Here is a 14,229-nt window from a genome sequence, read left to right on the forward strand (position 1 = left end):
ACCACTGAAAGCCTGTGGGCCATGTTTGTCACGCATGGACTGCCTGATGTCCTTGTGAGCGACAACGGGCCATGTTTTACCAGTGCCGAGTTCAAAGAGTTCATGACCCGTAACGGGATCAAACATGTCACATCTGCCCCGTTCAAACCAGCATCCAATGGTCAGGCAAAGAGAGCAATGCAAACTATTAAGCAGGGTTTGAAGAGGGTAACTGAGGGCTCACTGCAGACTCGCCTATCCAGAGTCCTGCTTAGTTACCGCATGAGACCCCACTCGCTCACGGGGATTCCACCTGCTGAACTGCTCATGAAAAGGGCACTTAAGACAAGGCTCTCGTTAGTTCACCCTGATCTACATGAAAAATGTAGGCTTCAACAAAGTACATATCATGATTGCGCAAATGTGTCACGCGAAATTGAAATCAATGATCCTGTATTTGTGTTGAACTATGGACAAGGTTCCAAGTGGCTTCCCGGCACTGTCATGGCCAAAGAGGGGAGTAGTGTGTTTCGGGTCAAACTTTCAAATGGACTCATTCACGGAACACTTGGACCAAATCAAACTCAGATTCACGGACTATCCTGAGCAACCCACTTTGGACCCTACCTTCTTTGACCCTCCAACATACACACCAGTGGCGACCGACACCCGCACAGCAGCCCAGCAGGACTCATCACAGCAGGCAGCCCAGCAAGGCCAGCTGCACAGCAGCCCAGCAAGGGCCCAACAAACGATTCATCAACACCAGCATTTTCACCGACACGATCAACCAGGGAAAGAAAGGCCCCAGATCGACATTGTAAATAGTTACACCGCTGACTTCGGGGGGGGGGGGGCAGTGTTGTTGTATATGTAAACCTGTATATACCTTGTAGAGCTACAGGGGGCTCATCCCCTGGAGTCCCAAGGGATACCACATCCCTTGGGAGAACAGGTACTTAAGGAAGCCTCAGGTTGGAGAGGCACTCTGGAGGCCTGCAATAAAAGACTAAGGTCACACTTTACTTTGAGCTCACAGTATCCAGTCAGTCTCTTTATTCATATATATCACAGACCAGGCTGGCTTTAAGTTACTTTTAGGTCCATTTTACTCATCCAAGAACCTGAGTTAAGCCCCATCAATGAACACTTTATGGTGACATTGGGTGTAAAAGAAATGGGAAAATGTTCCATTCCACACTATTGTCATCGCCCACTTTGATTACTATAAAGTTCAGTCCTGGCCTATATGTGACTCCAGTCCCACACCAATGTGGTTGACTATTAACTGCCCTTTGAAGTGGCCTAGCAAGCCATTCAGTTGTCCCACCACTACCATCTCAGGGCCACTAGGGATAGGCAATAAAAACCAGACTTGCCAGTGATGCCCCTATCCTGAGAATGAATTTGAAAAAATAAGCAATAACTTATAGCAATAATAATCAACCAACTGAGACCTATTAAAAAGAACTTCCAACAGATACTGTATATGGATTTTACTGAAGTACTAATAAATATATTTAAAATCTTTCTTGACTTATTCAAAATTCATGTATATTTGTAAGTAACCCACTTTTATTTTCTCTATATTAACGCCACTCATACTGCCGCTTCTGTCGATAAGGAATATCATTTCTCTGGTCACATTTCCAAAATCTGTTGGGATGCCGTGGAGATCAGGGCAGAAGTTCAGCATCAGCACAGGATTGAATGTGATGTCTTTATGAAAACGCTTCCTCACAAAATCAACCTACAAGAAGAAGGTACTCATTGTCATCGAAATCTTTCACAGTTACAGTATTATTTTTACATGTTATAACATAATGGGATTGTAGCCAGAGTCATAGAATGTTGGGAATAGTAGTTGCATTGATCTATTGACCTTGTCATGTCAAGGCATATCAAAACACATCACACAATGAACTACTATTGAAATGTAGCATGGTTATCTCGAAAAGACAGTTTATACCAGCAACCTCCCACAAAAGATAAGCGATTAGTTAATCTTTGGCAGTATTGGTTGAGAGAAGAATGTTGAGATAAGTCGAATTACTACCCTATTATTTTAAAATCTTTGTCCTCATCCAGAAATACTTCCATGACCATGTCAGCTGTGGCTCAGTGGGTAGCACACTCGTCTTTGACTCAGAAGGTTGTGGGTTCAAGTCCCACTCTCGGAACTTGAGCACGTAAATTTAGGTTGACGTTCCAGTGCAGTGCGGAGGGAGCACTACACTGTCAGAGGTGGCATCTTTCGGATGAGACATTAAACCGAGGCCCCGTTTACTCTCAGGTGGATGTAAAAGATCCCATGGTACAATTTTGAAAAAGAGCAGGGGAGTTTTCCCTGGTGTCCTGGCCAATATTTCTCCCTCAACCAACATAACAAAAACAGATTATCTGGCCATCATCACATTGCTGTTTGTGGGAGCTTGCTGTGCACAAATTGGCTGCTGTGCTTCTCACATCACAACAGTGACTACACTCCAAAAGTACTTCAGTGGCTGTAAAGGGCTATGAGACGTCCGGTGGTTGTGAAAGGCGCTATATAAATGCAAGTCTTTCTTTCCTTCTTATGACCTCACCTCAACCTATTGCTGAATTCTTGTCCAACCCTAAATGCCCTCCTAATGCTCCATCCCTTGAACCACCACCTTCACCCCACTATTGTGGCAGGACCTTCAACTGCTTTGGTTCTACTCTCTGAAACTCTGCACCTCGGTACCACTCTCTATATCTTTAAGAACCTTCTTGAAAAACCATCTCTTCCCTCCAAAACTCTCGCTTTGTTTTCTTACATTTATTTGTGAAGCACTAATATTAAAAGTTCTATATAAATGCTGTTTTCTTACTTTTCTTCTATTCTGACTGCACTTCTTTCTGCATTGAATGAGCATTGTCCCTTTTCACACGAGGTAACTGTAAGCTCACAGACTATGAATGCAATGGAGTTTAGCCTGAGGGTTTGATACTGCCCCAAGAATGTGTATAAACATCTTATTACGGCCTCTGTAGAATTAAGTACCAAAGGAATTGCCTGGGGAGTAGCACATGGTGTATTTGGGAAGAAGAGCACATTTCCTGTTTGCCGTGTGTTTGTTTAATTAAGTGCTTTTGGTGCAAGCTACAAATTTATTTCACACTCCCTCGAAACCTGGGCAGATGGCATACAATAAAATTAAATAAATGGCAGCAACCCTCCTTTGGAGCCTCATTTTATAAATTAATTTCAGATGGTCAATCAACTTATTCTCTTTTTTTATGGATCGACTATTGCAACTACTAAATGACTGTGGATCATTAATATGTAATTTGTGTTGCAGAACATTGGACTTTGTTATAATGGGGATGGAAGTTTTTGGGATCTCCTAATCTGTTTCTTATAATTTCTTGCATGATTATATGTTAATCCCAGGCTAACAAAAATTGATCTCACATTGCCTCATTTGAACTATTTATTCGACATTTCAGTATTAATGTTTGATTACACGTAACAGTTTGGACAACGGCATGCTAATAATCTCGGCAATACGGGATTTATTCTGCTCTTCTATTTCATGATTTCATCCATTAACTGGGGGCTTAAACAGTAAAGTGTCCTGTGTACAAGGGAACTTGTGACAATACAACTGGCAGCATTCTAGTCACACCTGCTTATTTTTTTCTCCATCAAAGGCTAACGAGTCCTTTTCTTCAAAGCATTAACAGAGTAGACACAAGGAACTGGGTTTTCAGTCTTCTGCTGCCCCGGAGGGGTGACGATGGTGGCAGTAAGCACTTCTGGGCAGGCAGCCATTTTCCAGTGCCCCGACGGAATATTCGGTGCCGGTTTCGAGGGGGCGCGGAGCATTACCGCCCGGAAAATACCGCCGGTAACATCTCATCTGACAGTGCCCCCGGTTGCAACACCGTCTGGATATTTGGTTGGCGTCTGATCGGTAGCGCCCCCTAGTGGGAACGCCTGTGGAAGCTGCCATTCCAGCTGTAGCGGCAGCAGTGTTGTAAGTAATATCGACCTGAGGTAAGTGTGATTGTTTTTTATTTTTGCGATTTATGTTGTGGTGGCGTCAGTAATGTATTGGGGATGTTTTTGATGGGCTATTTTCAGATTTATTTTTCATGGGAGCCTCTCTTAGAGCGCTCTGAGACCGGCTGTTTACCTCGCGATTTTCAGTTGCTCAGCCGAAAAGAGGTGTGGAGTGCCTCCCCTAGTGCTCCGCTCCACACCCACGGCCCAGCTGGTAAATTTTGCGGCTGGAAACGCAAACCATTTCCCGGGGAAAAATGTACCGCTCCACCAGCATTAACGCCGCAACAGAGGCGTGACAGAATTTCATCCCCAAGGTCTGGTGCTTTGTGAATTTGCTGCAGTTGTAACCTAGCAGCCAATTGTTTCAAGAGGACTGTTCTTTATACGTTCCAGAAGATTAGCCTCCAGCAGCAACGTCTTTGTGGTTAAAAAAAGTCGTGCTTCTTGATGACCTTTTTGCACGTGTTATTTTGAAAGGCTGACTCTTACCTTTTTGTCTGTGTTAGAGTCTTTCTTCATTGCTCTGCTGAAGTCACGCCTACTTTTAATGCGTTGCTCATACTCCTCAAAACTCATGCTGCCTCCCTCAAGTAGAATGTGTGGAACATGAGGCTCTGTAGAACAGAAAAGGACAAAATGCATACATTTACAGTGCCTCTAAAGAAAATTCTGTCATGCATTTCACATTTTCAGAGTAATTCATGTTTCATCCCCCTTCCACAGGAACTATTTGATAGAAAGATTTGAAAGACTTGGGGACCGAAATTGGGTATCGCCGTTTTTGAGGCGGTGTTACCGGCTGAGAGGATCTTTTAACGCCAAGCGTTAAGAGCAGCCTCGAAATTCAGTTTTTCTGCCTGAACAGTGAATTGCAGTGTTAAATCATGGTGTTACACACATACCTGAAGGCGGTAAGTGACGTTAAGTGGGCCCTTAAGCGGGGCGTCAACATTCGGGCGACAGGCAGCATTTGGAGCTGCACCACAGATATAGTGGCACCACCTGGATTCCATTGAGGCGTTGATTGGACACCTCGTGGGTATATTCGCTTCCTACGCACTCACGCTGATGGTGAGCATGGCAGACCCAGTAGCAGCTGGTCAGCGTGTCCACCAGTTCTCCGATGCTGCCGTGGATGTACTCCTTGATGCCCCGGAGAGGCGGTGGGAGTTGCTCAGGACAGAGACTGGGACGAGACCACAACCATACAGACGGCTGCGGAGGGAAATCGCAGAAACGAGTGTCTATGAGTGACACGGTGGTAAGGACAGCCAATCAATGCAGAAAGAAGTGGAACGACATGATGCAGCTGGTGAAGATGAGTATCTTTAATTTTAAACATCAACATGTAATGCTCAGTGTAGTGTTTGGGAATCCATGCTCTATGTGTGTGAAGCCAGATGGAAGGTTCCCATTTGAAGCCTCACCCACAGCAAGGACCTTCATGTGCTGTTAACCTTGGTACTAGGTTCTGCAGACCCACCCCTCATGTTGTTAACTCCTCAGTCTTCATATTCATCTCGAAGACAGTAGCCTCCCCATTACTGTAAGGTCCTGGCCAACTCACTCAAGGATCGCCACAGCATGTCCACGCAGTGAATGAAAGTTACATTGAACTGATGAAAGTTACATTGAACTGTGAAGACTCATACAGTAACATCCACTAAACTATGTAAGGCACTTGGGACACACTGATAGAAGGGCTCTAACTTAGACATTCTCTTTAATCTTACAGGCGAAGCTCACCCACAACTGCAGGGAGCAGATGAGGACTGGAGGAGGGGACTCTGAATTGCAGGACCTCACTCCATTGGAGGAATGCGTCTCAGTCCTGATGGGCGTTCAAATTGGTGCCGTGGCGGTGGGTGAGGCCGACTCCCCCTGGGGTCAGTGACGGTATGTTGAGTTCCTTTGCAGCATCCAGCGGGCCACTTAGGCCTGACACCACAATCCTTCAGCTCTTTCCACGGGACTGGCATTCTCGAATGCCTTTCCTGCTCCTGGCCTCCTCCCCTGCAGTTAACCAATCTTTGTTTTTGTGCTTTCCACTTTCACTTGAGCCTTCCACTGGTGGAGATGCTGCCGAGGAGGAGGAGTAGGACATCTCATTCAATGTCACGCAGGTCATGTCATGTCAGGTGCCAGCAGCATCTGAGAGCGGGACCAGCAGCTTTGTTGAGGAAGGGATGGTTGAGGAGGCAGTGGTGGGTGATGCTCAGGGACATCACAGGGGAGGGGGAAGCCTGGGGGCCAGCTCCCCAGAGGGGGAGTGCACACCTGAGTGATGCTCAGCAGCTCTCTGATGATGAGCTGGAACTAGAAGTTGTCACAAGACAATCCCTGCAGTTACACAGCAACTCGATGCACTAGCTGTGAGGTGGTGGAGTCTAACTCAACTATTACTCATGCTTCTCAGCAGCCCACCAAGCCCATCCTTGGTAGATACCAACGGATGTTGGATGCAAACAGTGACCATGGGGTGCCAGACATAGTGCCATGGGCTATGGCTGACGTTGCAGTGTCCATTGAGCACAAGGCTATTGTAGGCCTGCAGACTGTAATGTCGTCAGTGCATGGTGGCATCAATCAGCTCCGTGCTGTACTGTAGTCACAGTCAGTCTTAATGCAGAGGCAACTTGATTCCACGGACACACTAACCCCTGCCATCCTGTCTGGAGCCCCATTAGTTCAACGGGGAACCTAACCTTGCCAAAGCAGTGCAGCAATTTGTGCTCATCCAGACTGCTGCAGATGACGGGGCTCTACCCCGGGGGAGTAGCACCGTGTTGGGCTTGTTGGAACGTAATGTTGTCTCTCAGGACGATGTCATTCCATCTTTGCCTGGGTGACAAAGGATATTGTGTGACCCCCTGTCTGATCCCACCCCTCTGCAATCCCACCACGCCTACCGAACAGCGCCACAACACCAGCCGCACCATAACCCAGGCCATTAGCGAGCAAACTATCAGGGTTCTGAAGCAATGTTTCCGCTGCCTTGATCACACTCGAGGGACATTCCAGTACTCACCTTATAAAATCTCCATGTTCACTGTTGTGTATTGCATGCTGCACAGCCTGGCCATCATGAGGGGCCAGCCATTACCACCAGGGATGGATGACCCATCTCAGGAGGATGATGATAATGAGGAGGCAGATGAGGAGCTCCAGCCAATGAGGACAATGCTGCGGCTGGAAGGGCTGCTCGTCAGAGACTCATCACACATCGCCAACGAATGACTCAAGGCGAGTCGAATTGCCAGTCTGTACACCTCGGCATCGACTAAACACATCGCTCCCCACCCTGCAACCATCCGTGTACATCAATCGCAGCACAATAATGTGAAGAATCTAAACTTTGTTTATTAAACACACAAACCATGGTGTTCTGAAAACAAGCACAAGACAACGCTTTCATCCACAACAAATAATCAGACCCACAAGACCCCTTCAAACATTCTCAACAATATCCAAGTACAATTATTGATATCAGTTAATTTTCCAACAAGGTAGCCATCTCTGGCGACATGCTAACAATTATTTCTTCGTTCATCCAAGTGCAGCAATTTACATCAGCTCACATTCCAACACGATAGTCATCTCTGTTGACTATCAAGCAATTGTTTGCTGGGTCATATCTTAACACGGTGAGGATCTGTGGCCACCTTCCCACACCTCTTTAATTGGTGTTGTAGAGTGTGTTACCACCCCTTCCCTTCTCCCACCTCCCACCTCCCATACCTACTGCTCCTCCTCAATGGGGTTTCAGAGCCTGCAGCAAGGCTGGTGAGCCACAGCCACACATGATCACGTAGCAGAAAGTTCAAGACCAGCTCGGGTCCTGGAAGGCCTGGCTGTGGACTGCGTGACCTCAGCATGGGGGGCAGCACTCTGTTATGGATGGATTGCAGAGAACGGCCTTCATGCAGTGGCTGGAAGAGTTGTGGCACACTGCTCTCCCGCAACATGAAGGCATAGTGACAGCTGTCGGGATAGCAGGCATTGATAGCGAGGATCATCTGCCTGTGATCGCAGACCAGCTGAATGTTGAGGGAGTGGAATCCTTTGCGATTCCGATACACCTCTCCACCTTGGGGCGTACGATCAATGGCTCCCTGCACCCTGCGGAAGCCCACTATCCCGGCAAAACCAAGGGAGCGCTCATCCAGCTCTTCCTTGGACATGCTGAACTTGATGTAGTCCAATCATTTGCTGTAGAGAACGTTGGTCACCTGGCGAATGCAGCAATATACTGAAAACTGCGTGATGTTGCATATATTGTCTACAGGAGACTGGAAGGAACCGGTAGCATAGAAGTTGAGGGCTATTGTCACTTTCACTGCCACTGAAAATGAGGTCCGAGTGCCGATGTCAGCTTCCAGTTTTGTCTGCAAGAGATGGCAGAGCTCCGTGACCACCACCTTGTGGAACCTCAGCCTTCTTATACACTGCTCCTTGGACATCTCAAGGTAACAATAATGCGCACGGTAAACTCTGTGACTGTACGGCCTCTTGCCCCGCCGTCTGGGGTCTCTCCTCTGGCGAGCATCCACATTTGCCATAAGCCGTCTCTACAGCCGGCGCCTTTGAAGTCTTCACCGCAGGGCGATGTGGTGTGTGATCACTGCCCCCATAACTTTGCAGAGGTAGCAGCGATATGATAATTCCAAATTTATCCAATGTTGAACCCAACAATGTTTCAAGATGCTAGTACTGAAGCTTAGGATTCAGTAGCCGCAGGACGCCACTACCGTCGAACTGTGTGAGCAGCCAACACAGCACGCACCGCGAACTCCCTTTAACTAACGCCCCAGATTCGTTTCCCCGCCTTGTGCACGACAACTTTTTCAGGCGTCATCATCGCCAGCCGGTGAGGCAGCAAAAGTGTATTTGGCGAGACCGGCGCCAAGGAGGTGTTGTATGCGAAGTAACATGATTTCCACGACGTTAGCCGATGGGACGTTAAATGTTAACGCCCTTAAAAACCCACAACCCAATTTTGCATCAGGTGTCAACAGCACCCAGCACCGGCGACAACCCACTGCTGCCCAGTTAACCCCTAACGCCGGCGTTATCAGCTGATGTTAGCAACCGAATTTCGTCCCCTTGGATTTATATAGCGCCTTTCACGACCATCGGACGTCTCAAAGCACTTTTTAGCTAATGAAGTACTTTTGGAGTGTAGTCACTGTTGTAAGGTAGGAAATGCAGCAGCCAATTTATGCACAAGCAAGCTCCCACAAAGCAATGTGATAACGACCAGATAATCTGTTTTTTTGTTATGTTGATTGAGGGATAAATATTGGCCAGGCTACTAGGGATAACTGCTCTGTTCTTCTTCGACTTGAGAGAACAGATGAGGCCTCGGTTTAACATCTCATCTGAAGGACGGCACCTCTGACAGAGCAGTGCTCCCTCAGCACTGCACTGGAGTGTCAGCCTAGATTTTTTTTGTGCTCAAGTCCCTGGAGTGGGACTTGAACCCACAACCTTCTGATTCAAAGGCGAGAATGCTGCCCACTGAGTCACAGCTGACACTGAAAGGTCAAATTCTGAAACATCACGCTCACCGGAAAGTTCAGAGTTACCTGTTGCAACTACACCTGTGCACTGATGTTAAATGTTTATTCTAATTAGAAATGATCCCACATGTTGGACAGTTGAGTCTGAGAAAGTTGGAGCCACTCCAATAACAAACAAAATGTTGCCAAATATAATTGTTGTGTATGGAGAAAGAGTCAGGCTGAACACTGTAGTCTTTTATTGCAGGTCTCCAGAGTGCCTCTCCAACCTGTGAAGCCTCTTTATATACCTGTGCTCCCAAGGGATTATGGGATCCCTTGGGACTCCAATGGGTGAGCCCTCTGGTTGCTGTACAGAGTAAATGCAAGTATACATATATAACACTCCCCCCCCCGCCCCAAAGTCAATAATGTAACTATTTACAATATGAGTCGATCTGGGGCCTTCTTGCCCTGGTTGATCGTCTCGGTGTGAAAGCTGGTGTTGTTGAATCATTTGTTGGGCCCTCGCTGGGCTGCTGTGCAGCTGGCCTTGCTGGGCTGCCTGGTGTGTTGGGCCCTGCTGGGCTGCTGTGGATGATGGATTCTGCTTCGTGGTCAACCGTGGTGTCGGTTGCCACTGGTGTGTCTGTTGGGGGATCAAAAAAAGTAGGGTCCAAGGTGGGTTGCTCAGGATAGTCCTTGAATCTGAGTTTGATTTGGTCCAAGTATACTTGAGTATACTTGAAAGTTTGACCCGAAACACCCTGCTCCCCTCTTTGGCCACGAGAGTGCCGGGAAGCCACTTGGGACCTTGTCCATAATTTAATACAAATACAGGATCATTGATTTCAATCTCGCGTGACACATTTGTGCTATCATGGTACGCACTTTGTTGAAGCCGCCTGCTCTCTACCTGTTCATGTAGATCAGGGTGAACTAACGAGAGCCTTGTCTTGAGTGCTCTTTTCATGAGCAGTTCAGCAGGTGGGATCCCAGTGAGTGAGCGGGGTCTCGTGCAGTAGCTAAGCAGGACTCTGGATAGGCGAGTCTGCAGTGAGCCTTCAGTTACTCTCTTCAAGCCCTGCTTGATGGTTTGTACTGCTCTCTCTGCCTGACCATTGGACGCTGGTTCAAACGGGGGCAGATGTGACATGTTTGATCCTGTATCTGTAAAGCATGCACTCCCATATTCCGCCATCAGGGAGCACATCCTCTGAAGTCCCAAGGGATCCCAGCATCCTTTGGGAGCACTGTATATAAGCCGGCCCGTAAGGCCTGCTCCTCACTCTAGAGTGTCTTAATAAAGACTGAGGTCACTGTTACTTTAACCTCCCTGTGTGCAGTCTCATCTGTGTTAGGAACACAATAGATCCCGTTACGGGTCATGAATTCTTTGAACTCAGCATTGTGACAAACATGGCCCGCAGGCTTTCAGTAGTGGCAGCGGACGTGCTAGCCGACATTATCTCCCAATCAATCCACTTGGAATACGCGTCTACAACAACAAGGAACATTTTACCCAAGAACGGGCCTGCATAGTCGACGTGTACCCTAGACCACGGTTTGGAGGGCCAAGACCATAAACTTAGCGACACCTCCCTGGGTGCATTGCTTAACTGCGAGCATGTATTACATCTGTGAACGCAGGATTCTAAGTCCGCATCGATATCGGGCCACCACACGTGGGATCTGACTATCGCTTTCATCATTACGATGCCTGGGTGGGTACTGTGGAGGTCATTAATGAAGGTGTCTCTGCCATTCTTGGGGACCACTACTTGATTGCCCCACAGAAGGCAGTCTGCCTGTATAGACATTTCATCTTTGCGCCGCTGGAACGGCTTTATCTCTTCCTGCATTTCCACTGGGACACTGGACCAGCTCCCGTGAAGCACACAGCTTTTGACTGGAGATAATAAGGGGTCCTGGCTTGTCCAGGTTTTGATCTACCGGGCAGTGACGGGTGATTGCTCACTCTCAAATCCTTCCATAACCATGGCTAGATCTGCGGGCTGCGCCATTTCCACCCCCGTGGTGGGCAATGGCAGCCTACTGAGAGCATCGCCTCAGTTTTCTGTGCCTGGCCTGTGGCGGATGGCGTAGTTGTATGCGGACAACGTGAGCGCCCATCTCTGGATGCGGACCGATGCATTGGTATTTATCCCTTTACTCTCGGAGAACAGGGATATAAGTAACTTATAGTCAGTTTCCAATTCGAATTTTAGCCAAAACAGGTATTGATGCATTTTCTTTACCCCATAGACACACGCTAACGCTTCTTTTTCAATCATGCTGTAGGCTCTCTCAGTCTTAGACAGAGTCCTGGATGCATAAGCAACCAGTTGCAGTTTCCCAAAATCATTAGCTTGTTGCAATACACACCCGATGCCATATGACGACGCATCACATGCTAGTACCAAACGCTTACATGGATCATACAACACAAGCAATTTGTTTGAGCATAATAATTTTCTCATAGAAACATGGAAACATAGAAAATAGGTGCACGATTAGGCCATTCGGCCCTTCAAGCCTGCACCACTATTCAATAAGATCATGGCTGATCATTCCCTCTGTACCCCTTCCCCCTTTCCTGCTTTCTCTCCCCTTGATCCCCTTTAGCCGTAAGGGCCATATCTAACTCCCTCTTGAATATATCCAATGAACTGGCATCAATAACTCTCTGCGGCAGGGAATTCCACAGGTTAACAACTCTCTGAGTGAAGAAGTTTCTCGTCATCTCAGTCCTAAATGGCCTACCCCTTATCCTAAAACTGTGTCCCCTGGTTCTGGACTGTCCCAACATCAGGAACATTCTATCCGCATCTAACCTGTCCTGTCAGAATCTTATACATTTCTATGAGATCCCCTCTCATTCTTCTAAACTCCAATGTATAAAGGCCCAGTTGATCCAGTCTCTCCTCATATGTCAGTCATGCCATCGCGGGAATCAGTCTGGCGAATCTTCGTAACACTCCCTCAATAGCAAGAACATCCTTCCTCAGATTAGGAGACCAAAACTGAACACAATATCTCAGGTGAGGCCTCACCAAGGCCCTGTAGAACTGCAGTAAGACCTCCCTGCTCCTATACTCAAATCCCCTAGCTATGAAGGCCAACATACCATTTGCCTTCTTCACCGCCTGCTGTACCTGTATGCCAACTTTCAATGACTGATGAACCATGACACCCAGGTCTCGTTGCACCTCCCCTATTCCTAATCTGCCACCATTCAGATAATATTCTGTCTTCGTGTTTTTGCCCCCAAAGTGGATAACCTCACATTTATCCATTGCATCTGCCATGCATTTGCCCACTCACCTAACCTGTCGAAGTCACCCTGCAGCCTCCTAGCGTCCCCCTCACAGCTCACACCGCCACCCAGTTTAGTGTCATCTGCAAACTTGGAGATATTACACTCAATTCCTTCATCCAAATCATTGATGTATATTGTAAATAGCTGGGGTCCCAGCACTGAGCCCTGCGGCACTCCACTAGTCACTGCCTGCCATTCTGAAAAGGACCCGTTTATCCCGACTCTCTGCTTCCTGTCTGCCAACCAGCTCTCTATCCACATCGGTACATTACCCCCAATACCATGTGCTTTGATTTTGCACACCAATCTCTTGTGTGGAACCTTGTCAAAAGCCTTTTGAAAGTCCAAATATACCACATCCACTGGTTCTCCCCTGTCCACTCTACTAGTTACATCCTCAAAAAATTTCAGAAGATTTGTCAAGTATGATTTCCCTTTCATAAATCCATGCTGACTTGGACCGATCCTGTCACTGCTTTCCAAATGCGCTGTTATTTCATCTTTAATAATTGATTTCAACATTTTCCCCACTACTGATGTCAGGCTAACCGCTCTATAATTACCCGCTTTCTCTCTCCCTCCCTTTTTAAAAAGTGGTGTTACATTAGCTACCCTTCAGTCCATAGGAACTGATCCAGAGTTGATAGACTGTTGGAAAATTATCTCACTTTTACAAAGGCATTTTCTTGGCTTTTGCTCCAAACCCATTCGCCCCCTTTCCATAGTAAGACATGCAGTGGTTCTAGCAGTGTGCTGAGACCCAGTAAGAAGTTACCAAAGTAGTTCAAGAGTCTCAGAAACGGCCGCAGCTCCGTCACGTTCTGTGGCCTCGGTGCGTTCTCGATTGCCTCCATCTTCACGTTGGTGGGCCTGATGCCATCCGCCGCAATCCTCCTTCCCAGGAACTCCACTTCAGGTGCCAGGAAAACGCACTTCGAGCATTTTAACCTGAGCCCACGTGGTTATATCGACTAAAAACCTCCTCCAGGTTCTGCAGATGCTCCACTGTGTTCCGACCTGTGACCAAGATGTCGTCCTGGAAGACCACGGTGTGCGGGACTGACTTCAGTAAACTTTCCATGTTTCTCTGGAATATCGCCGCCGCTGATCGGATTCCAAATGGCACCTGTTATAAACAAAAAGGCCTTTGTGCGTGTTGATGCAGGTGAGGGCCTTCGATGATTCCTCCAGTCCTTGCGTCATGTAGGCTGAAGTCAGATCCAGCTTCGTGAACGTCTTTCCTCCCGCCAAAGAGGTCCTCAGCCTTTGGTAGTGGGTATTGGTCCTGCAGGGAGAAACGATTGATAGTTACTTTGTAATCGCCACAGATTCTGACGGTGCCGTCTCCCTTGAGGACTGGGACGATAGGACTGGCCCACTCGCTGAACTCGATCGGTGAAATG

General features: G+C 47.5%; 1 protein-coding gene across 1 annotated transcript in view; it reads right to left on the bottom strand.

The window, feature by feature from the left end:
• vwa5b2 (von Willebrand factor A domain containing 5B2) overlaps positions 1-14,229 on the bottom strand; it is a 133,470-nt gene that overhangs the window by 83,085 nt on the left and 36,156 nt on the right. The window contains exons 6-7 of the mRNA XM_070882511.1: positions 4,499-4,623; positions 1,553-1,729 (exon numbers count right to left, since the gene is read on the bottom strand). Coding sequence (XP_070738612.1) covers positions 1,553-1,729; positions 4,499-4,623 — 302 coding nt within the window. The remainder of the gene's footprint in view (positions 1-1,552; positions 1,730-4,498; positions 4,624-14,229) is intronic.

Source organism: Pristiophorus japonicus, chromosome 6 (assembly GCF_044704955.1).
Source record: "Pristiophorus japonicus isolate sPriJap1 chromosome 6, sPriJap1.hap1, whole genome shotgun sequence".
NCBI lineage: Eukaryota > Metazoa > Chordata > Chondrichthyes > Pristiophoridae > Pristiophorus > Pristiophorus japonicus.